General features: G+C 36.1%; 1 protein-coding gene across 3 annotated transcripts; it reads right to left on the bottom strand.

Moving 5' to 3' along the window:
• Nucleotides 1-2,698: 2,698 nt before the first annotated feature.
• Nucleotides 2,699-25,077, bottom strand: acss2 (acyl-CoA synthetase short chain family member 2). Of its 3 annotated transcripts, none has more exons than XM_083570165.1 (19): nt 24,274-25,077; nt 23,636-23,831; nt 21,855-21,946; nt 21,604-21,707; nt 17,982-18,054; nt 14,175-14,250; nt 13,903-14,017; nt 12,903-12,947; nt 11,163-11,300; nt 10,755-10,925; nt 10,399-10,532; nt 8,886-9,018; nt 8,054-8,110; nt 7,876-7,956; nt 7,164-7,272; nt 6,788-6,856; nt 6,514-6,690; nt 4,152-4,226; nt 2,699-4,056 (listed from the first exon to the last, which is right to left on the bottom strand). In XM_083570165.1, the coding sequence occupies exons 1-19, from the start codon at nt 24,398-24,400 to the stop codon at nt 3,929-3,931; spliced, it is 2,100 nt and encodes a 699-aa protein (XP_083426291.1). In that variant the 5' UTR covers nt 24,401-25,077; the 3' UTR covers nt 2,699-3,928. The 3 variants fall into 3 exon arrangements, with proteins under 3 accessions (XP_083426291.1, XP_083426290.1, XP_083426292.1); XM_083570164.1 differs by having other exon boundaries at nt 12,903-12,950; nt 24,274-25,076; XM_083570166.1 differs by lacking the exon at nt 12,903-12,947 and having other exon boundaries at nt 24,274-25,076.
• Between the last annotated feature and the right edge of the window lie 195 nt (nt 25,078-25,272).

The raw sequence follows: 25,272 nt of genomic DNA, 5'->3' as shown, positions 1-25,272 counted from the left end.
GATTAGTAAAAAGACTAATGAAAAAGGTCATTATGGGAAGTAGTAGCTCAACAGTTAAAGCTCTATGTTACTGATTGGATGGTTAGGGGCTCAAACCTCATCACTGCCAAGCTGCCACTCCTGGGCCCTTGAGCAAGGCCCTTAACCCTTTCTGCTCCGGGATGCTGCATCATGGCTGACCCTGCACTCTGACCCCGGATTCCTAAGATATATGAAGAAAGAATTTCACTGTTCTGTTTTGTATATTACAAGTAAAGGCCTCATTTCTTTTACTGTGTTAATTAATTAGGTAAAAAATGTATAACCAAAAACTTTATTTATTTAAGATTCATCTACAAAAAATCCAAATTTGTACACATATTGTGTATGCATATTACCTACATTTCAGAGAAGAAGCTTTGAAACTAACCTGAGCATAATAGAAAAGATACTGTCAGAAAGATTACAGCATGTAGTATCGCATGCATATGCTATGCCAGACACAACCTTCTTTCTAAGTAGATCTTCATTTGTAAATAAATTATGTGGCCATGGTCTTGTGGACACCTAGCCATCACACACATTTTTTTCCTCTTTCAGCTGCTGTCATTAAACATCAATAAATATTCAAAACACTCCCTACTCTCCTACAGATTTGCTTTGGTGGCTTAGGGCTGCAATTGCCATGAACAGGTTTTTCACTGAAATCTCGATCACTAAAATCAATCAAATTACCAGCAGGTTTTGGGGAGAAAAAAATATGCAGACAAACAACTGAACACATACCTGAGATTAAGAAGTGTTTTGTATATGCGAGAACATTTAATGCTTTCTCTAGTGTCCTATGTCAATATTTATACAATTAGATTGGCACAAAAATCCAAATCTAAGTGTAAGGCTAGCTCTCTCCCCCTACAAACCTGTATCTTTTTATAGTGAGCAAATAGACATGGAAACTCATTGCATTTCTCACACCTCTGAAGCCTCTTTTTCAGCATATTTTTAGTATAATAGTATAAACTGCAAAATAAAAACCACTGAAATCCACTTAGTAAATCTCAAATAAATGCCCATTATTTAAAAAAAATATTAAATAATCACATTTCAGTCACATTCAAATGTTTACAGATGATTTGATGTGAGTACAGTAGCTTCTTACGAACTGGATAATCCCACTGCCAACATTTTTTTCAGTTTATTACAAATAGTATTTTTCAAAAACACATTAGACTCTTGTTTTCTGCACTCTAAGGTACTCTCTCTCTGCACTCTCTCTCTCTCTCTCTCTGTGTTTGTGTGTGTGTGTGTGTGTGTGTGTGTGTTTGGGGGTAGATCTGTCAATTGAATTAAACTTTATTTCAAATGGCAAATGTTTACAAAAGGGCTGTACTCCAGGTTAAATTTCAACAACGAATTAAAAAGCACTTATAATGAGAGATTTTTAACACTAAAGAATAAAAAAACCCAGTACAAAACAAAAACAGTAAATAAGATAAGCTCATACTATAGATGTTAATAATCATAAAACAACTGGGAATATAAAGGTTTTAGACTGGATTAATACATTTTCCACATGGAGGATTTCCTGTATAAAAATGATAAGCCACAATTTTAAAGGTTAAAAGTAGCCAATTAATCCAATTAAACATCAAAGCTGGTCAGTCTGTCTAGCCATTCAGAAATTTTCAATAAATAATAATAAATAAATACAAATCTTGAATTCTATTTTATATTTGACTGGCAGCCAACAAAAGTAGAACAAGAGAGAAGAGATACGTTTATTTTTTATTTATTTTTTGCATCTTGGACTAACTAAAGACAGGACAGGGTGGACTGACAAGACAACAAAGTAGAGGGAATTGCAATAACACACAATATCTTTTCATTTGGCAGTAATTTGTATTTGAAAATGGCTTTTTCCAACAACCATGTTGATCTGTTTGTCAAATTTTATGTAAGAGTCAAAAATAAAAGCAATTATTTTGACAGCAACACCTTTCAGCTAAAGTTCGAGCGGAGTCTGGATGACAAAATAGATACTGTATGCATTGTGGCTGTTTTGAGACAACCAGCAATAATAAATATCTGTAATACAGTTAAAGATACAGTATCTTGCATAGGAGATCTATAACAAATTTTTAAAATTCATAGGCCTTATTCCAATACTCTTCTAGTAAATCCATAAGCACCAAAGTACTTTTGGTCAATTCAGTTACTATAAAATCTTACAAGAATTATAAAGAAATTGGAATTCTCCCTGTCCTTGAATACATATATTAAATATATATATATTGTGTTCTGTTTATTACACCATATTGCCAGAGTTCTTACAGGTCAAACTGTCCCAGGTCCCATCTGCTGTCGGATCAGGGATCTCCAAACAGATGAGAGACAACAGCAGCTGTGACTAGGAAAAGAAGTCAGATAACTGGACTCTCAGTCCTACAGTACCACAAAGTTGTGTGCACTGACCCCTTATTTTCAGTCCATACACCAATTAATGTCTCTAAAATGAGCTTAGAAAGATCCTGTAGTTTGGAGATGACACAAGTATAGTTGGCCTCACAACTTATTGTGATGAGTCCCATAATCAAGAGAGTGAAGCAAAGAATGTTCCAACCAAATGATTCAGTTCTACACAGCGTTCAGGGAAATAGCGTTCACGAATACAAGAATACAGAAACGAACCAAGACAGGTAGAAGAAAACAGACAAAAATGTTACTCAATCGGTATTTTATTTCACTCACACTGGTTTAACTGCCCAAATATGTTGATTACAACATAATGCCGAGCATAGAAAGGGTGAATATAGACAACCACCAGATAAAAGAACATTAAATATTTTTTTCCTGGTATGAGACACAGCAAAAATCAGACCCTCTGTGGAATAGCATTCTTAAAACTAGTCACAATAACTAATCCTGAGCTAAATAAAGATAAGAAGAAATGTAGCAAAACAATTACCAAAATCTGCTTTCATTTAAAAATTTAATAATTTCAGGTTAAGCTTAATAATGTAGATTGAGTTTGAGGTATTTGACAGTATATCCAAAGCACCTCATAACCTCACTGTCTACACCTGGTGTGTATTGAACTTTCTGGCAAATTTACAAATTGGCATCATATCCAAGTTTCTCCAATGATATGACAACAGTTTCCTCATGTAGGCAGGAAAAAAGCATTTACAGAAATGCCGAATGGTTTATAGAGACCGCCATTCCAGCAACAAACACTAATAAATGATCAAGTTCTTAAAGATTACTGAATCAGCATTTTGATATGAAATATTAACGATCCAGTTTAATGAGAATCAGTTCCTACAACTTTTAGACACAAAATTAAAAGTTAATGGTAGAACATTTAAATCACTGCAAATATTGACACAGTTTTAATGCGGTATAGGGGATTTTAGTACCTAATGGTAATGATTATAACCTAAAGTAAAGATACACTAGGTGACAGGATTGTTAAATCCTGATATAGGCTAAAGTTAGAGGTATGATATTAACATTTGGTACATTAGTCTTACATAAAAAGAGACTGTTGGCTCTAATTGTAAAACCACTTGATACAACATGAAATTCAGAATCTTCTTGGGATCACACATTAGTTCAACATTGGCACATGAAAATAATTTCTGGCATATAAAAACAAGCTATGATCGAGTAAATTAAATACAAAAAGTACTTAATTATAATATGTGCCTGAAGGGAAAACATGTAATCAGACATTTAGCTGGCAAATAAAATCAAAAGAGGGAAAAAAAAAAAAAAAAAACCCTAATATACAAACGAGTCCAGTAAAAAATTCTCTTTTCGGTTCATAAAGTTTGAAAAATTGCAGTATATTTCATACATCATTATCTCTGGTTACCTTCCATTAAGATTGCTATACATTCATGTAACCTATCTGCCCTGAAGTGAAAGTTTTAATGGAGTCTCCTAATGTTCAGACAGTAGTACAGCAACGATGCTCAAACAGATGATCAATAACTGTACTGTCTGCTAAAGTAGACACGTCTCCTAAATCCTTCTGGTTAGATGCAATCTTCCGTAGCACACGCCGCATTATTTTACCTGTGGATGTTACGGAGAAAGTCAGCTTTTAAGAACTAAAACAGAAATGATACAAATTTAAGACACACATGCAGCCTAAAGGATTTTTCTGGTACCTGATCTGGTTTTGGGAAGCCCAGGAGCATTCTGTATGTAGTCAGGCGTAGCTATGGCACCAATCTTCTCCCTCACTGTTTTTTCAAAACACAAAAAGGGTCATACAATGTCAATTCCACTAAACGTTAAAAGTTGGTTACATCTGTGTCTGCAAACGACTTAAAAATTGAAAAAAATAATTAAATAAAAATGGCAGGAACAATAATTAAGGGGTATCAAATTTCCTAAACAAAAATAAAGTTTGCTCCACTTTTCAATAGCTTTTACTTTAATGGTCCAAAACCAAAACAAAACAAAAAACTGTGCCCTGGTCAGAACCCTTTTTTTTCTTAAAGATACCGAATCATTTCTAAGCTGCTTCTATATTATTATCAGTAACATGGGCCTTTACTTGAGTTAAAAAAATAAAGTATTCTGTTAGTATTCAGATGCTAACAGAAAGGTCAGTGTTGTAGCCATACACTTTAAATCTGTGATCGCCTCAGGTTCCTATTCTTAGCTGACAGGAGTGGAACCCATAGAGCACATGTGCCAGACTTATACATCTGGCCCGATGTACAATTACATCTGGCACGTGAGATGATTTTATAAAGATCTATTATTATTGTTATTAATGTCCCAGCGATATGAAGCGCTGATAACACAAACTACAGATTCCATAATGCAGCGCTTCAGCTGCCTTACCGAACGCTAGACCACCTGGGAACATTCCAGCGTCAATCAAGTCGAGCTTCTGTTGATGTATTTAACCCTATTGTAAAGTTATTGTGAAACAGCGCCTCACAGTGGTGAAGAGAAAAGTGGATTCTGAAAACAGAGCCTTTCAAAACCGATGGGATTCTGAGTAGATGTTTACTGACACTGCAGGTAAACACGTGTGTCTTATTAGTGGAGCGAATGTAGCTGTAATTAAGGAATTGAATCAAAGACAAATGACAAGAGACAAAACATCAGGAGGAGCTGAAAAACCTGAATGCAGAGCAGAAGATACAGAAAGTAGAATAGTTCAAGAAGAATCTGACATTACAGCAGACGTTTTTCACCAGAGCAAAATCACAAAGTGAAGCTGAGAAATCAGTCTCACATCAGCCGGTTATTTCCGGAGGGAGAGTTTTTGAAGAGCTGCATGTTCATATTTGTAACTTGTATAATTTTGCAGGATATAATTTTTATGGAGTTATTTAAAGTTTAAATTTGATTTATTCTGGAATAATATTTCTGTCTGTTTTTATTCATATTTATGTAAAAAAAAACATTAAGTTTAAGTGTGTTCAATAAATGTTTGTCCTGTTCGGCCCGCGACCTAAAGTGTGCTTTGAGTTTTGGCCCCCTGTGCAATTGAGTTTGACACCCCTGCGATAGAGTCTTCCGCTGCTACAACACATACAGCTCAAGGTTTGATATTTTGTGCAATATTTTCTGCTCGCCACTGTTCAAAAGAGTAATAATTCGAGTTACCATATCCTCAAAACCCTGCTTAATTCACAATCATACATTGGTCAGTGACCTATTTCTAGGTTTGGACGTTGTAACCTAAAGATGAGCGTTGCTTTATTGTGGATGGTACCACACTCTTACCACTAAAGATGTAGACCTTGAATAGCCTTAAGAGAGCAACTGCTAAGAACAGTTTACACTCCAATCTCAATCAGTGACCATGGAATCTGAACTTCAGTACAATAATCAGACTTTAAGCTTTTAACACTCAAACAAGGCTAATATTATTTTAAACACACTTAGCAATGCTCGATTTTATACGAATCAGTTTTGGAACAGAAATTATTTATTTTCACAATACCCAGTATCACCTAGAAGAGGATGAGCACCATTTTGAGTTTAGTTTCTCTCAAGGTTTCTTCCTCGAGTCACTTTGTTATAAAACTTCCTGACAATGTCTTTAGTTAAAAGAGCTATACAAATAAAATTGATTAAAGTTGATCTCTTGTGAAAACTGATGGCAGTACAGCTTCTGTCGAGTTTTACAAGGCCAGGAAGTTAAGACTTGCCCATCAATAGCTAATGTACGTTTAGTCAGAAAGCATCACCAAAATATTACATTTAAAACAACTTTGAAAGAATTCATCTGGGGCCAGGGTTTTGCCTGGAACACACTATTTAAATGTCATAAAAAAGGTTTTTGCTTCCAATAATCTATTTCATAATACATGACAGTGGTTCCTAAATACTGCCTGATCAACTAATTATTAATCCCTTAATGGGGTCAGCCAGTAATTTTACATTTGCAAAAAAAGGGGGTCAAGCAGGATACCAGAATATGCATTAAAGTGTCTTTTGGCTGATAAAAAATCTACTAAAATACAGACCTATACTGAGATCATACACGCAAGCACAAAAACATACCCAGCTTCTTGAGCTCAGCCTCCAGGGTGGCAGTATAGTTGATGCCATCATTGAGAGTAACAAAGCAGTATAGGCTTTCTCCTTTAACAGGGTGTGGTGTTCCTACTACAGCTGCCTCAGCAACTGCCTCGTGCTCCACCAGTGCAGATTCCACCTCTGAAGTGCTTAGCAAATGACCTGTGGAAAATTTCATATAATTCTTAAACTCTTATTAAACACTAGAAAACTAAATATTGAGGGCAGCAAAGGAAATGTGGTCCTTATCGTCACTTACCAGAAACATTCAGCATGTCATCAATCCTGCCTGTGATCCAGTAGTACCCATCTTTATCCCTGCGGCAACCTGAAAACAATCAGAAATTAAGAGGAAAAAAAGAAAAAAAGGAAAAATTAAGCAACATATTTGCACCTGAAAGTTAAAAAATGTACACAGGAGCAAGTGTAAGACTAATGTTGAATTTCCATAATTCCTTTATACTTAGTAATAGGCCATAGAGTAAGCGACAAATAATATCTTAAATGGTTCATGCACATTCAGAATGTCATGGCACCAACAGAAAAACTACCAGTAATAGTATTGTATTGTTGGACACTGTACAGCTCAATCAACCACCCATGTGGTTCTAGACAAATCCTAATGTTCACATTACCATCTCCAGTTACATAGTAGCCAGGAAATTTCTTAAAGTAGGTAGTCTCAAATCGCTGGTGGTTCCTGTACACGGTCCTCATCATCCCAGGCCAGGGCTGCTTAAATACCTAAAGAGAAGAACATATATTTGTAAACTGGCATAGATTGTTAGTTTAGCAATATAACATGCCTTATTACAATATTAATATCACCTTGGATTGCACATCAGTAATACACTACTGGGCTAATTCGTAAAAAAAAAAAAAAAAAAAAAAGGTTTTGGTGGAACAACACAATCTGCAGAAAGGTAAAGGCCACCAGAACATAAATAAGAAGGTCATTTAATATTATTAGATTTAAAAATAAATAAATAAATAAATTTAAATTTTTTTGCAGATGTTGTTAACTTGAGTAACGGGACTGAACAGTGAAGTGTCCTGCAGAAATGCCTGTAGCCCAATTTTTTTTTACCTTTGCCTTTCCTATACTTAAAACACTGATATACAGTCCCTAACATATGACAAATCAGTTGTGCACTTTTGGGGAAAAAAACTATTTTTGAGCAAGTATTTACATTTTCTAAATATAATTCATGTCAGTTGTCTACAGTTCCTGTGAACATTCTTATCAAAAATAAGCAGGAATAGTAGTTGAATGTAAATCTGATCTACATACAATTACAATGAGTTGTTGTGAAGGAGTACACATTATAAAACATTTATTATTCTCACCAGGTAACCTTCATTTGGTCCCTCTAGTTCCTCTCCTGACTCATTCAGTATGGCAGGAACAACCCCAAAAAAAGGAAACGTCTAGAGACAAAAAAAAATGGCAACCAAAATCATGAGATGTAAACTTAACATTAATTAATGAAACAGTTAATAAATTTTTTTATCTAGAAACACTCACTGCAGATCCTGGTTTGAGCGGAGTGGCTGCTGGAAGAGGTGTTAACACATGTCCTCCCTAAAAAGAACAAACATTTAGAGTGTAAACAAACATGTTAATACTAAAAGTTAATACTAAATTAAGTCTAGTGCCAACTTGTAAGGTCCAGTGTCTAAGCATTGTTTAAATGAAACCATAAGCAGGCCATGATCCAATATAAGTTCAATCAAACCCAAAATGACTAACAGAATCAGCTACAGAAGCTGGGACACCAGTTTGTAATCAGATGTGTTGGTACAAACTTAAAAACATCATCCTTATCATTACAACACATTCATTATTTTACTCTTTAAAATGTGTACTCTTTACTCTACAAAATTTCTTGATCACAGACTGAATAAACACGTTTTTGATCATTTACATTATGGATTTAATGTAATTATTTAATGAATTATTAATTAAAAATTAATGAGGGTGATTTAAATTGAGTAAAGGGAAGATATTAGATCTGTAACTAATACTAGTACTATACACTGTAATGTAATAAACAAGTAACAAAAAACAAGGACTGTCATATTTACAATCTCTTAGTTGACTATCTCTTAGACCATCTAAATAAATGCTACATAATATTAGCAGTTTCATGAAAGTACACCTGACATGTAAACAAAATGCTAAAGAATAAAGTTTAAACAATACAATTTGCTCTTTCGCATTCGGTATTTTCAATCTTCTGTAGTCGAGCTCATAAAAGCAATTAGGATTTTGCTAAATAAATTTTTTTTACTGAATCTGATTCAAAATGACTATGAATGTACTTAATTCCTGTTCATAAAAAAAAGTATCTGCCTACTGTCTCAGTCTGCCAGAAGGTGTCCACAATGGGGCATCTCTTTTCCCCAACTACAGTGTAGTACCACAGCCAGGCTTCAGGATTAATAGGTTCCCCAACTGTACCCAAGATTTTCAAGGAGCTCCGCTTATACCTGAGAACACGCACGCACGCACGCACGCACGCACGCACGCACGCACGCACACACACACACACACACACACACACACACACACACACACACACACTCTTACTGTTGCAGTCCACAGCTTGGCTCACACACTTAATATCCTTAGGATGAGCTTTCAATGATATAATCATTAGTGCTGTGAATACATTCAAATGTAACTCTAACCAAAATAAATGCTCTCTCTCTCTCTCTCTCTCTCTCTCTCTCTCTCTCTCTCTCTCTCTCTCTCTGTGTGTGTGTGTGTGTGTGTGTGTGTGTGTGTGTGTGTGTGTGTGTGTGTGTGTGTGTGTGTGAGTGAGAGAGAAAAAGATTATTGTGAGGTTTTGACTCTCTCCTTTTGATGGTAAATGTACATGTACTTTACTGTAAACTCAACAAAAATTGTGAATTACTTGTCATAAAAGTTTCTTTACTACTTTAAATGTATAATACCATAATAAAATAGTTTTTCAAACATTTTTATGTAATTTATTAGTACAATCTCTGAACTTTCAAGCTACTCGTGGCTTCTCGTGAACTATCGGATTTTACTCCTGGTCCGGTTCCAAAAGAAAAGTCGCAAACTATCGAGGTCGCGATTGTCAAGGTCACGAGTATCGAGGTTCCACTGTATACATATGCATATGAGAGAGAGAGAGACATCATTTTTTCTACTTAGACTCAGTCTAATCAAATAATAATTGTTACATGCTCAAATCTAGGATGTAAATATAAATTTCATTTTACATTTTTACTTTCTATCCATAAATAATTTCTGAATTATTAACAAAAAGCAGTGTGCGTTTTGTCTGAATAAAAAAAAAAAAAAAATTTAATGGTTGCAAAAATGTTTAATACTGTAAAACAAAATGTAATACAGGTTCACCATAACTAAGGCATTCTGGGAAATCTTTCTTGAGCTTTTGAATTCTTTCTGAATTTCAGAGCCATCAGGCCACTATGCTCTCTATATATTCATAGGTGGGTAGATTGAGACCTCTGGTGTTCAAGTGATGCAATGGCATTTGATGCAGATTTTAATTATATCAACCACACATTCCCACACTGCACATCGCAAAATTTGTGCTCTTCATTCAATAACCCCTATAAAAAAAGAAAATAAAAAAAACAGCCAAATGACAACTGTGCAGAAAACACAGACACTAATATTACCCCACAGCAGCCTTTTGAGTCTGTATTTCCCCGCTTTAATACAATGGCAGTTTCAGGTGTGCTGAACATGCTCATTTTTACATGTGACTTTTTAGCAGCTTGCCTAAGCAAACAGATTCAAATATACTAAGCATTATTAGAGTATGTGAGGTGTAAAAAACAAGAATTTCTTTCGTGTAACAAAAGACTTACTTGTGGACTGGCTCGCTGCCGTACTTCATGAGGAGCCTGATGGCTGTGGGTGCTGTGTAAAACTTGGAGACGTTGTATTTATCCACGATCTCCCACATTCTGCTAACATCAGGATAAGTGGGCAGGCCTTCAAACTATCAGCAAAGATTAAAAAAGCTGAATGAAATGTTCTGAAAATCATTCACGCATATAAATAAAAATGTAGGTCAATTAGGTTTTTCTTGCCAATCAGTGAAATTAGGCTGGTAAATAGCAGTTCGATTTTCTTTTCCTAAATAAAACAAAGCAGGTCTTAACTGCACCAAATATTCCGAATTTCTTATGAAATATACAGTTTGTTTAGCTTTTCCCCTCACCAGGACACTGGTGGCCCCATTAGCCAATGGACCGTAGGTGATGTAGGAGTGACCTGTAATCCAGCCTATGTCTGCTGTGCACCAGTAAATATCATCAGGATGGTAGTCAAACACCATCTTAAATGTTAGGGCAGTGTAAAGCATGTAGCCACTGACAGTGTGCAGCACACCCTGGAAAAAGGGGGAAAAACACTTCATTTGGATTTCATTTATACATCACTTTTGTCACTGTGGCATTTTCACTGTTCAGCTTTACAGAAATCTTTATGTAGATTTATAGATAGGCCACTAATAAGCAAAGACCAGAGACCAGAATGCAACTCCCTGAGACAACAAGATTAAAAAACCTGTGAGATTATGTTCAATACTAAACATTCAGGACCAATATAAGGATTGTTCACAGCATACCTTTGGTTTGCCAGTGGAACCGCTGGTGTAAAGTATAAAGAGAGGGTCCTCAGAGTCACACCACACTGGCTCACACTCATCCGATGCTTCTTCCATCAGAGTGTGCCAGCATACATCCACTTCTGGGTTCCAGGGTACCTGAGCCAACCAAAATCCATGAAACAGAGAAACACATCATTAGTTTAGTTTTTCGCTGAATTTCTCTGATTGAATATGTTTTGAAATGCTAGTCTAGGTGTTCCGCTCCAAGGATGACCAGCACAAATCATTCTCATACCAGGCCCACATAACTCTACTCAACTACATGCAATGTGGAATATATTAACAAACATTTCATAAATCAAGAAAAGAGAAAATTCCAAGTAAAATTAGTGACACACTATTTAAGAACTACTACACTTAGCAGGACTTTAGAAACACAAGCAGAAGCATCAGGGTGGTTGGATCAGTTCCAGCATGCACGTCAGGGGCTGAGAGCCGGAAACACAGAACCATAGAAAGTACATAATATTTAATAAAATTGAACTAAATTGCATGTTAGCTTAATAAATAGAGCACAATCTATCACATGAGACAGCAGGCAAAGGATGGTAATCGTTCTGTGGTAACTATTGTGTTTCCAGACCCATTTCCCCTTACACTTTGATCCAAGAGTTGTTTAACTCCCATATTAAAAAGTAAGGCTACAGAAAAACTAATCCTCCAGGGGGAGGTGGTAGCTTAGTATTTAAAGCAGTCGACTTTGGAAAAGTCAGAAGGACATGAGCTCAAATCCCAGCCCCACCAAGCCACTCCTGGGCCCCGGAGCAAGGCCCTTAGCTGCTCTTTTTTTCTTTTAGAATGAGATAAATGTAAGTCGCTGTGGACAAGGACATCTGCCAAATGCCATAAATGTAAAAATGGTTAAAAAATTTATTAAGATCTGATCAGGTTAAAATATATGCTAAAACTATATGTTATCTGTGTAGACACTTTTACTATGTCATATCCAAATAATATTCTATATATTGCTTTAACAGCTGCCTTCAGCCTCTTTCATATCCCTGACCTTGCATTCAAGAACCATGGGGGATGCCTGGGGGACCTACACACTCAACTGCACTACTACACCACAAAGACATGACTAAAATGATAGTCGTTAGCTATTTAACTGCTTGTGAAATAACACTAGATAAATGGAGCTACCGGTACTTACACAGACATTTAGCGCTCATACATGCAATAATGTTTGATAAATTCAATTTCAAAACCAGCTTGCTGCTTCCAGTCATTTTACCAGACTCCAAGGCTGAAAAACCCAGCAAAGAATTGCTATGAGCATACAGGCGTACGCACACAAAACAATAGTGACTAACATGTGTCTCATGTCTGGGACACAAAGTATTCCAGTAAGAACACTACAACTGAAAGCTCGTTTTTGAGAGACAGGATTTCTTTCCAGACCATGTGATCATCAGGTTTCAGAATTGGTACTCAATAAATACTGTTATTCCATTTAAAGTGTCGTCAGAAATTTTTATTTTACGGCTATCTATTTAAAGTAGGAAAAGTGTACCAAGTCTGAAATGTGTGTAAATGTGTATGAGCAGGTGTATTTACACAGACACACTGTGTTAGAGTGTGAACACTGATGCAGGTCTTGAACGTTATGGTCTCCAGGGAATGGGGACAAACAAGTGTTAAAGAAAGAGTGAGCGGGGAAAAAAAAGTGAGTTAAACAGAGGGAGGGCTTTGAAATACCTTGGGGATCGGACGAACCTTCCTTACTTTTTCTTTCTGCTTCTTCTGCTAAAAGGGTGAGGGAGGAAGTGAAAGTAATTTATTTGAATAAATATGGCAACACTGCACTGTAGGTGAAGACATTTAACTCCGTACCGCTGGAACACACAATTATATCTGATATTACCAAAGTATTAGAGACGAAAAACACTGGAATAATTAAAGAGATGCTGTCAGGGATTCTTTCTGTTAAAGTCTTGTTCATTGTTTGACTGTTGCATTTTTTTTTTTACATTTTACAGGCTCCGGTGCATTTCCAAATGTGTGCCTACATACTCAAAGAACAATCATGTGTACATTTCATTAAGAACCTTCATTTTAAATACATTTGTTATAGCAGTACTCAGTAGATTACAACAATTAGGGATAAACTGAACTCAACAGCACCAACAGTTCATTTTGCAACTATATGTGTTGCGGTCCATCCTGAAATGCAGAACATTATGCAGGGCAATTGATGAAGGCAAAAATAATATTAATAATAATAATCACTTGGAAATTATTTTGTATTATAAAAATGGACATAAAACAAATCTTAGACTATTAAAAGTTAAGAAATTTTTTTATCATTAAAATTTTAGGGTGAACTACACCAATAATTCATAAATACCATTAATTCAAAAATAATGTGCTTATATACATTATAGATTGATGAAGATCTAAGATCAGAAGCAAGCATCCAATATATTTGGAATAGGTTATAAGATTAACCAATAAATAACATACATATCCAAAAACAATATCAAATGGTAACAAACAATAAACATAAATAAACAGGCTTCAGATGTTCAGATGCAAGCTCAACAAAAAAAAAGCTAAGCACGAAACATGACAGTATTTGGACAAATAAATAAAAAAATAAATAAAAAAATAAACAAACACATACTGGGACAACATTTTAGGAATAAAATTGCAGTGAACCCAAATTGGTTATTAGACAAAAGCTAGAGTTAGAGTTCACCTGCAGGTCAGGGCATAAGCGCTTTGCTGGGGGCGACATGGAGCCTGGTGACGAGGCCTCTGGTTCCTCCTTTGATAAATGTTTCAGTACAATGCAACGATCTACAGGAAAAGACCTGACACACACACACACACACACACACACACACACACACACACACACACACACACACACACACACACACACACACACACACACACACACACTGTATTTAAGACAGTGAGCTAAACATTTGACCCTTTTTAATTTGGTGTGCTTTATGTATAGCTTACTTGGCTCGACATTTTTGCAGCGCTTCCTCAGCAATAACCTTAAGATTTATAAGCTTATCCCCTCTGTAAAAGCCATCTAAGAGAGTAACATAAAAAAAAAAAATAAATGAAAGGATTATCTACATTTTATGTTGGTGCTTGGACTTTAAGGAATAAAATTATGCAATTAAACAGTAGTATATAATTGACAGTTTTATATACCACTAGATTAAAGTTGACATTTTATTAGACAATTATATTGAGTAATACAATATAACAAAAGAAGCCTCTGGGGGAGTTTTATGATCTAGTGTTGCTTCAGATGTTCAGGACAAAGTTCAAAAATATTATGTGGCCAAAAATTAGGTCAGAAAACTAGCTAAACCTACCGGAGAAAAAAAACCCAAAAAAAACTTAAGGACGTAAAAATGATCTGGTCCTTAGCAGGGCTTAAAATAAGTTAAATACAGTCTTCAAAACTTGACACATTACACCATTCAAGATTTATAGAACCAAAATCCATCCAAAATGGAAGATCCATGTGCAAAAATCTAAGTACACTATACCCTGTATCAGCAAGGTGCTGTAATTGTTTAATTTGACATTAGCAAGTGTGACCACCTCTATAGAGGTTTTAACTGGGGCTGCAACAACTAATCAATGAAATCGATAATGAAATTTGTTAACGAATGCTGTTATCGATTAGTTGGGCTGCTCAAGTTACGAGTTAGCGTGACGTTAAGATCACACAGTCCCTTGAAAAAGCAGGAAAAAGTCATGGGAGCATTTGATATTAAAATTTATATGAATGTAACTTCGGGACAGTCACACTGGATCTGTTCTGGCGTGACTCGTTAGCATCAGGTTGCTCAATCACCTTGTTAGATACATAGTGGTGGATTAAAAAAAAAAACCTATTTAAAAGCAGCAATAAACAGTAAATGTTTGGTCGCTGTTGTGTTTTTACAGCAAATGATTATGCATTTGTACACCAATGCATATGTTTATCCTTTTTCTTTTTTTTCCAATCAGGCCTGTTAGCGTGCTGTGTTTCTCTATTCCATACTCTATTTTTATAGCATTTGTCTGCTACAACAGTAACTTCTCTGTTTTCAAACATGATTTACTTCATTCAAATGCTTGTTTTCAATGTGTGCAAATTTAAATCATGCGTATATCATTGAAATATTATGCAAAATTAAATCATATATTCTAAATGCTTAAATCTGACCATCAATCTGGGAGGGGTTATAAGGCCATTTTCAAACTATTTTAAGTCTACAGTCGTTTTTCTGTAAATTTGGATTATTCGCAAGTGGAAAACATTCAAGAAAATTACCAATCTTCCCAGTAGACGCTACAGCAAATTCACTCAAAGACCGAAATTCTGAAAAATTGCAAAACTACCGAGAACTACTTAAAAGACCTTACAGGCCTCAGTAAGCATGGTAGATGTTAAAGCTAAAAACAGCACAATTTTTAAAAAGTAAGAAAGAAAATAAAAAGTATGGTCTTTTTGGATGGCTTGCCAGGAGAAAACCCATTCTCTCTAAAAGGAAGATAGCAGCATGGATTAAATTAGCAAAGTTGCGTCTGAACAAACCACAGGACTTCTGTAACAATATCTTGTGGAGAGATAAGACCAAATAAGAGATCTCTGGCCATAATGCATAGTGCCACATTTGAAAAAACATTAAAAAACCAAACACAGCATAACAGAACACACACCTCATGGCTATGGTCAAGCACAGTGGTGAAGGGGTGATGATTCAGGCTTGTTTTGTAGCCACAAGATCTAGGCAACATGCAGCCATTGAATTGGCCTCTGAATACAAATGAATTCTAGAGTCAAATGTAAAGCCATCGCTCACACAACTAAAGCTGACCCAAAAGCACACAAGCAAATCTACACCAGACTGGCTGGAAAAAAATTAAATAAAATTTAAGGTGAGCTGTGAATAAACAAATGCCTGCAAAAATCAATAAACTAAAGCCCTGTTGTAAAAAAGACTGAGCAAAAAATCCTCCACAATTATGTAAGAGACTGAAATTCATACAAAACACAATAACATCAAGATATTGCTGCTAAAGCTGGTTCTCTCAGCTACTAAATCATAAGGTGTACTTGGTGTTTCCATACGTTTTCTCCATTTTGGCTTGATTTTTGTAATAGTAAATAATGACAGTGTAATATGTCCTGTTGCTGTTAATCTGAGGTTGTATTTGTAATTCTTAGACCTGATAAGGACGAGATGATTTTTATGATGTTCTGGTATGCAAGAAGCAGAGGGTGTACTTTCATTTTGGACATGACTGTGTGTGTGAAAACTATAACTAGCTACAAGTTTATTATATAATTATATATAGTTTATTATATAGTTATATAAAAATCCCCATGTAGCAATCAAAGAATACTAGTCATGTTTAGAATGGATTGAAAAACAACATTTTTTTTTATTTTTTATTTTTTTATAATCGTAAACCTGTTGGACAATAATACCTATTGCCAATTTACAGAAAGACAAACAAATCTAGATGATTGTACACTGCCAGAATCTGGGTGCATGTTAAAAGTTCTCCCAAAACAGAAAAATCTATCTGTTTTTAACAAGAAGTTGAAAAGATTTATGGGGCTTTTGTAACAAAAATTTCACTTACAACTTTTGAACAACATGCCCTGTGGAACTTCACTCGCATCAGATACACTGACTAAAACAAACTAACCATTCCAGAGCAATAAGCCACCTAATAATATTTTATTAGATCTATTTCATCTTGAATACTGAAAATGTTTTCTCTGTGATAAAGCGGAGTCAGTGCTTTCAGAGAATCAAAATAAGGTCCTTAAAGCAGCATGTTTTTTTTTATGTTCTATTGTTAATAAAATATGGGTTTATGAGATTTGCAAATCATTGCACTCTGTTTTTATTTACATTTTACATTTTTTTTACATTTACAACTTTTTTGGGTTATATATTTCTTCTTCTTCCTTCGGCTGCTTCCGTTAGGGGTCACTACAGCAGATCATCTGTCTCCATACTACTCTGTAGTCTACATCTGCCTCTTTCAAACCTGAAAACTACCTGCACGTCTTCTCTCACCACATTCATAAATTCCTTCCTGGTTTTATTATTTTTCTCCTTCCTGGTGGCTCCATCCTCAGCATTCTCCTACTGAGTCCCTCCTCTGCACATGTCCAAACCCTCTCAATCGCGCCTCCCTCAGCTTGTCTTTAAACATCCTACATGCACCGTCCCTCTAATAAACTTGTTCCTAATCCTGTCCATCGTCATCACTCCCATTGAAAATATCAACATCTCCAGCTCTGCTACCTCCTGCTACCTCCAGCTTCACCTCTCTAAAGCATACAACATCACAGGTCTCACCAGTCCTATAAACTTTCCCTTTCACTCTTGCAGATATCCTTCTATCACAAATTAAATTGCGTTATATATTTGCAAGCCAGAAATCTAAATTTAAATCTATACATACAGACCATATATAATAATATAATAGCGTCCATTTTTAAAAGGCAACAGAATTAAAACGGAACAAAAAATCTGAAGTTTTGTGCAACAGTCAACTTGTTTTTATTTTTTTATAATCGTAAACCTGTTGGACAATAATACCTATTGCCAATTTACAGAAAGACAAACAAATCTAGATGATTGTACACTGCCAGAATCTGGTGGTACACAGCTTTAAAATGTATTTAATTTTTAATGTTTAACTTCCTATCAGTGAATAAATGGCACAGCTGCTTTTGACTTGGTGAATTTCATTAGTAAATGATAACCAGATTGAAGTTTCAAATTAATCCATTCTTACCAGATGTTATCAGCAGACAACACTGAGAATCCATTATTCTTTCACTGAGCGATTCAGATGAAAAGCCTGCAAACTAGAGCATGACACACATTCAAGAGAAAATTAATACACATCCTATTTAAAATGTTACTAAATGCAGGGTGCATGTTAAAAGTTCTCCCAAAACAGAAAAATCTATCTGTTTTTAACAAGAAGTTGAAAAGATTTATGGGGCTTTTGTAACAAAAATTTCACTTACAACTTTTGAACAACATGCCCTGTGGAACTTCACTCGCATCAGATACACTGACTAAAACAAACTAACCATTCCAGAGCAATAAGCCACCTAATAATATTTTATTAGATCTATTTCATCTTGAATACTGAAAATGTTTTCTCTGTGATAAAGCGGAGTCAGTGCTTTGGAGAATCTAAATAAGGTCCTTAAAGCAGCATTTCATTATACTACCTATATGGATTTCTTTCATTTCTTTATATATTTCTTTTAATAATAATGAATAATAATTTAAAATGTTTAATGAAAAATACAAGAAAGCCTAAATATGCACAGCACACAAATAGGTAAACCTAACTTTTTTTTTCTGAAATTAAATAAAATTTTATCTGTTTTATATTTTGTGGTCTGTGTTTACAGATATACTACAGCACCAATTGCAAAAAAAAAGTTGGAACGCTGTGCAAAATGTCAATAAAAACAGAATGCAATAATTTGCAAATCTCATAAATCGTTATTTTATTCATAATAAAACAAACAAACAAAAATAATTAAATGTTTAAAGTGAGCTAAGCTGTTTAAGCTCTTAGCTGCTCAACAGTTCTGGGTGTCCTTTGTTGTATTTATATATGTTGTGTGCCAAATGTTTTCAAATAGTGAAAGGTCTAGACTGCAAACAGGCCATTTCAGCACTCAGACTCTTCTACTACGTCATGCTGTTGTAATAGATGCAGTACACAGTTAGTACTGTCTTGCACTGATATGCAAGGCCTTCTCTGAAGACAGTTTCTGCATTAAAGTATGTGTTGCTCTAAAATATGTATATACTATTCAGCATTAATGGAGCCTTTCCAAATGTGCAAGCTGCACATTCCACAGGCACTAATGCACTCCCATACCATCAGAAATACAGCTTTTTGAACTGAGCGCTGATAACGAGGCAGATGATCCTTCTTCTCTTTAGTCGGGAGGACATGGTGTCCATAGTTTCCGAAAGCTTTTTACACTTTGCCTCATTATATATTGAATAATGAGGCAAAGTGTAAAAAGCTTTGCCTCATTATATATTGAATAAGCTTTGGCCCAAAGATACTGTAATAGCAGCATTTCTGGTTCATCGTCACATATAGCTATCAAGAAACACCATAGAGGATAACAATGTTTCTGGATCATGTTTACGCTTGCCTTCTTTTTTACATGATACATTTGACCTGCATTTGTGGATGACATGGCAAACTGTTTTCACAGACAATGATTTCTGGAGGTGTTAATGAGCCCATGCAGTGATTTCCATTACAGAATCATGACTGTTTTAAATGCAGTGCCGACTGAGAGCCTAAAGATCACAGGCGTCCAATATGGATTTTCGCTCTTGTTCTTTGTGCACACAGAGATTTCCCCATAATCTTTAAAGCTGTAAATGGTGAGATACTTAATTGCTTTGCAAATTTATGCTGAGGAATAATATTCAGAAATTGAAGCTCTGCCATCCTTACTTCAGAGAGACTCTGCCTCTCTGGGATATACTATTTACAGTGCCTTGCGAAAGTATTTGGCCCCCTTGAACTTTGCGACCTTTTGCCACATTTCAGGCTTCAAACATAAAGATATGAAACTGTGATTTTTTGTGAAGAATCAACAACAAGTGGGACACAATCATGAAGTGGAACGAAATTTATTGGATATTTCAAACTTTTTTAACAAATAAAAAACTGAAAAATTGGGCGTGCAAAATGATTCAGCCCCTTTACTTTCAGTGCAGCAAACTCTCTCCAGAAGTTCAGTGAGGATCTCTGAATGATCCAATGTTGACCTAAATGACTAATGATGATAAATAGAATCCACCTGTGTGTAATCAAGTCTCCGTATAAATGCACCTGCACTGTGATAGTCTCAGACCTGAATCCAATCGAGAATCTGTGGAAAGAACTGAAAACTGCTGTTCACAAATTCTCTCCATCCAACCTCACTGAGCTCGAGCTGTTTTGCAAGGAGGAATGGGCAAAAATTTCAGTCTCTCGATGTGCAAAACTGATAGAGACATACCCCAAGCGACTTGCAGCTGTTATCGCAGCAAAAGGTGGCGCTACAAAGTATTAACTTAAGGGAGCTGAATAATTTTTCAGTTTTTTATTTGTTAAAAAGTTTGAAATATCCAATAAATTTTGTTCCACTTCATGATTGTGTCCCACTTGTTGTTGATTCTTCACAAAAAATTACAGTTTTATATCTTTATGTTTGAAGCCTGAAATGTGGCAAAAGGTCACAAAGTTCAAGGGGGCCGAATACTTTCGCAAGGCACTGTATACCCAATCATCTTACTGACCTGTTTTCAATTAACCTAATTAGTTACAAACCTTTCTCCAAATGTTTGATTATATATAAAATGGTACATTTTCTCACTTTAAAGATTTGATGTTTTTTTTTATGTTCTATTGTTAATAAAATATGGGTTTATGAGATTTGCAAATCATTGCACTCTGTTTTTATTTACATTTTACATTTTTTTTACATTTACAACTTTTTTGGGTTATATATTTCTTCTTCTTCCTTCGGCTGCTTCCGTTAGGGGTCACTACAGCAGATCATCTGTCTCCATACTACTCTGTAGTCTACATCTGCCTCTTTCAAACCTGAAAACTACCTGCACGTCTTCTCTCACCACATTCATAAATTCCTTCCTGGTTTTATTATTTTTCTCCTTCCTGGTGGCTCCATCCTCAGCATTCTCCTACTGAGTCCCTCCTCTGCACATGTCCAAACCCTCTCAATCGCGCCTCCCTCAGCTTGTCTTTAAACATCCTACATGCACTGTCCCTCTAATAAACTTGTTCCTAATCCTGTCCATCGTCATCACTCCCATTGAAAATATCAACATCTCCAGCTCTGCTACCTCCTGCTACCTCCAGCTTCACCTCTCTAAAGCATACAACATCACAGGTCTCACCAGTCCTATAAACTTTCCCTTTCACTCTGGCAGATATCCTTCTATCACAAATTAAATTGCGTTATATATTTGCAAGCCAGAAATCTAAATTTAAATCTATACATACAGACCATATATAATAATATAATAGCGTCCATTTTTAAAAGGCAACAGAATTAAAACGGAACAAAAAATCTGAAGTTTTGTGCAACAGTCAACTTGTTTACCATAAACATGCTGAAAAACATGATTAAACATGCAGCTACTTCTTTTCTATGAAAATCATAAGTATCTGGGGGGTTTGAGAACTGTTAATGTTTGAGCCTGGCAACTCTCCGAAGCAGCTTTCGCAACCGGTCCTTTGATGAGCTACATAAAAGTAAAAGCAATACCTGAACACCTAATAATTAAATATTTTTAATAAATGTAATCAGAAATCAGCATTGTGCCTTTGTTTTTAAGAAACTATGGGATGAACATACCACAATCGAATGCACAGCTCCGATTCGGGCACAAGCCAACATGGCCACCACCAGTTCAATTACCATAGGCATATAGATGGAAACACGATCACCCTTCTTCACTCCTTCAGGACAAGAACAAATCATGACATTTTTCTAATATCGAATTATCAAAAATAATAATAATAATAATAATAATAATAATAATAATAATAATAATAATAAATATCTTTTTTTAAAAATAATAATTAAATAAAAGACTGCTGGTTTACCTTGTGACTTAAGAACGTTGGCAAACTTGCACACTTGGTGTAGTAGCTCTTTGTAGGTCACGATCTTCTCATCTCCAGGCTCATTTCCCTCCCTAAGTAAAATTCATAAACAAATAGACCAACCCATTTACAACTAATACGTCCAAAACATACATTTAGACATTAATACATTTTGCATATACTATATACATTTGTTCTATATTTTACTACTGCATCTCCATGCACTATAGATTTATTGTTTGTCGAATTATTAAACCTTCTGTTTACACTACGCTATAACCAACTGTGATATTTTACCAACAATAAAAAAAACATCTGCTCCATAAATAGTGGTTGCAAAAACAGCAAACGATAACTTTTGGTTTGCGCACCGTATTTCCGTATTTTTCGGACTATAAGCCGCTACTTTTTCCCCACGTTTTGAACCCCGCGGCTTAAACAACGAAGCGGCTTATTTATGAATTTTTCCTGGGTTTTTCCCGGTTTCACAAACTTCAAGCCAAAAAACTGAGCCCCATAACATTAGACCAATGAAATTTCTGAACGGAAACAAAAAAACGCACCTGTCTTCTGAGCTGCACGGCATGGGGAGAAAAAAACGTTTTTTTGTTTGTTTGTTTTTTACGCACGACGATGCCAAAAGATAAACTCTCGAGAGAAATAGTTGTGAAAGGAAGGAGGAAGACAGTGAACAATGACTTTCTTGGTAGGCTACTGTTTAGATACAAGCCGTTGTAACGTGTTGAGTCTGGGTCATGGGAGAGCTCGCTAACTCCAGTTGCAACAGAAATCATATAAGCACAGACAGGTTTCCAAAACTCGTGCTTTTTTATTTTTCTTGGCAACAGCATTACGGGTTAGTCAAAGTAACTTTAGGACTGAGCATCAGAAAATAATAAGGACATATTCCTCGGCCTTGCACACATGCAGTAATACTGGAAAAAATGTGGCGGCAGGCGATTCCTAAAATGCCGCTCTGCTCTTAAAGGAGCCACAACATATTTCACCCGTTACACCGTGTAACAGACACTGACTTTCGTTAAAGCCTGTGTAAAGTTCATTAGATTTAGTGTAGACAGTGCGGCTTATAGACAGGTGCGGCTTATTTATGTTTAAAATAAAAATCTTTGTCAAATTCAGTGGGTGCGGCTTATATATGGGTGCGCTTTATAGTCCGGAAATTATGGTAGATACTAAAGAATTTGGCTGGTATTTTGTTTCCTGCTTCTTGAAAAACTTTACTAAAATTTGGTCTCTACTATTAAAATTGCAGATATCAGAACAATTTGTACTAGATGTCCTATTAGGTAACAGTAGGCAAAACAAGCCCAGTAACAACAACAAAAAAAAGATTAATATCGGAGCCAATAGTAAGGATAAGCGATGTGAGAAGTGTAATAAAAGGTGTTAACATTTGAGAAAATTCAAATGGTGTAATTTTTACAGGTCCTGCAGAAAGACAATGGAAATGGGCTGCATTTTTAACATGGCATGAAAGAATTTCGTTTAACAGGATTTCCTGTTGCATCATTCCAAACCGTAACGCATTACTTTATATAAATTGGCTAAAGTTCGACAAGGAGAATGGGAAATTGTAAAATCAAATCCTGCCGAATCAGTAATCCACATATCAGAACGGCCTCTAATCTTTTATCTAACGTGCGGGTTATCAGCATTCTGAATGAGCAAACGAGATCTACAAAATTCTTAGTAGACACTACTCCTGAGGTAGTTCTGAGAGATTGTACAGACTGTGGTTAAAACAGATCACATAGACTGACCAGTAAAAAGCCACTTTGTCTCCCAGCTTCCTCTCATGGACATTGCGGTCCAGGACGTTGTAGCAGATGTTTGTGGTGGCTCCTTCCATGCACTTGATGTAAATTTCTCCATGGGTCACGTCGAAGTTGTAGTCTAGGAACTTGCCCGTCTGTTTGGACTTCCAGAAAAAATCTTTGGCCACATCTCTCCAAAACTCTAAAAAAGAGACAGATCCTGTTTTACAAAGAAAATATGGGACTTCTGATACCAAAATAAATTTAAAAAGTAGCTCCTGGGTGCTTCAGCCAGGACAGCACACCTCAAACTTGATGCATAAGGTGGCAGATGTGCGATCAGCCTTTTATTATAGTAAATAGGGAAGTAATGGGAAGGAAAACAAATACATGAATAGTGGGGGATATGGGGTCCATGCATGTGTGTGTATTTTTTTGTACATGCACGTATTTATGTATTTATGTATTTATGTATTTATGTATGCATGTATGTATGTATGTATGTATGTATGTATGTATGTATGTATGTATGTATGTATGCACGCTATGGGCAGTTTGGCTTAGGGACTCTACCTTCGTGCATTGCATGTCTGGGTTTTGCATGCACATAAATAATAATAATAACAATAAAAACATATAGTTACCCTCTGGAGTATCGACCGATTTGTTGTAGAGCTCGGTGTATTTGCCGAAGCTGCAGACGTGCGCTTGTTTCTTCAGTTCCTCGGACGCGTGCAGCGTCTCTTCCACAGGAACTTTCTCGGGCAGCATCGTAGCTGATAGGAAGCTAAAACACCCTCAGTACCAAACCCCAACACTGCGTCCTTTTCCCCTTTTCCTTCTGCCCGAAGCTCTGAGGTGAGTCTGATTAAAGAGTAAACCAGAAGTAGGCAGCAGCTGGTAAACTTCCCTCAGTCTCCTGGCTGAACGTTAACGTGCCCTACGTTAGTAACTTCCGCATGCAAACACTGCTGACTTACAACCAAACGTGTGATTGTTGAGCTCTCGGGACCTGGGAAAATCCGCTAACAAGAGTCAGGCTAAGGACGAGCTCGTCTTAGGAAAGATCCTTTCGCCAGCACGATGAGATTTAAACAATACACGAGCACAACACACTCCGCTCCCAGGTTATCTGATCTAACATTACGACTGGAGAAGTGGGTCTGGGTCCTTTTCGTGCCCTTCTAGGATTGTCAAGCAGCTGCACTTGAGGCCGTTTTGTTTTGTTTTTCTGATCTCACAAATGAACCTGCCTATTACACTTACCCTCTCAATGAATTTATCTCCTCGGAATAATGAGTTTTATTACAATCGGCATTGCAAAACAACGTTTATTTAATACCCGATCGCGGAGGTCGAATGCACATAAAAACCTTCCTGACGTCCTGACACAGTCCGGGCGAGCCACGCTCCGACAGAGGGACCAGACCCTATTCTACTACGAGTGCAAACACAGCCAATCAGCATTCAGGTCGCCAAAAATAAGGCGGGGGTTGAAGGCAAACTCTCAAATCGCAGGACACGTTTGAGGCAAGCTCATAAATATGAATCACGTAACCCAAATACGCGTGAGCTGATTGGATGAAACCGCGATGTCGGTGCAAAGACTTTTCACTTGAATGATTTCAGCAGTAACACAAAGC

Source organism: Silurus aristotelis (assembly GCF_946808225.1).
Source record: "Silurus aristotelis genome assembly, chromosome: 19".
Taxonomy (NCBI): Eukaryota; Metazoa; Chordata; class Actinopteri; order Siluriformes; family Siluridae; genus Silurus; species Silurus aristotelis.
This window is presented reverse-complemented; position numbering and strand designations above follow the sequence as displayed.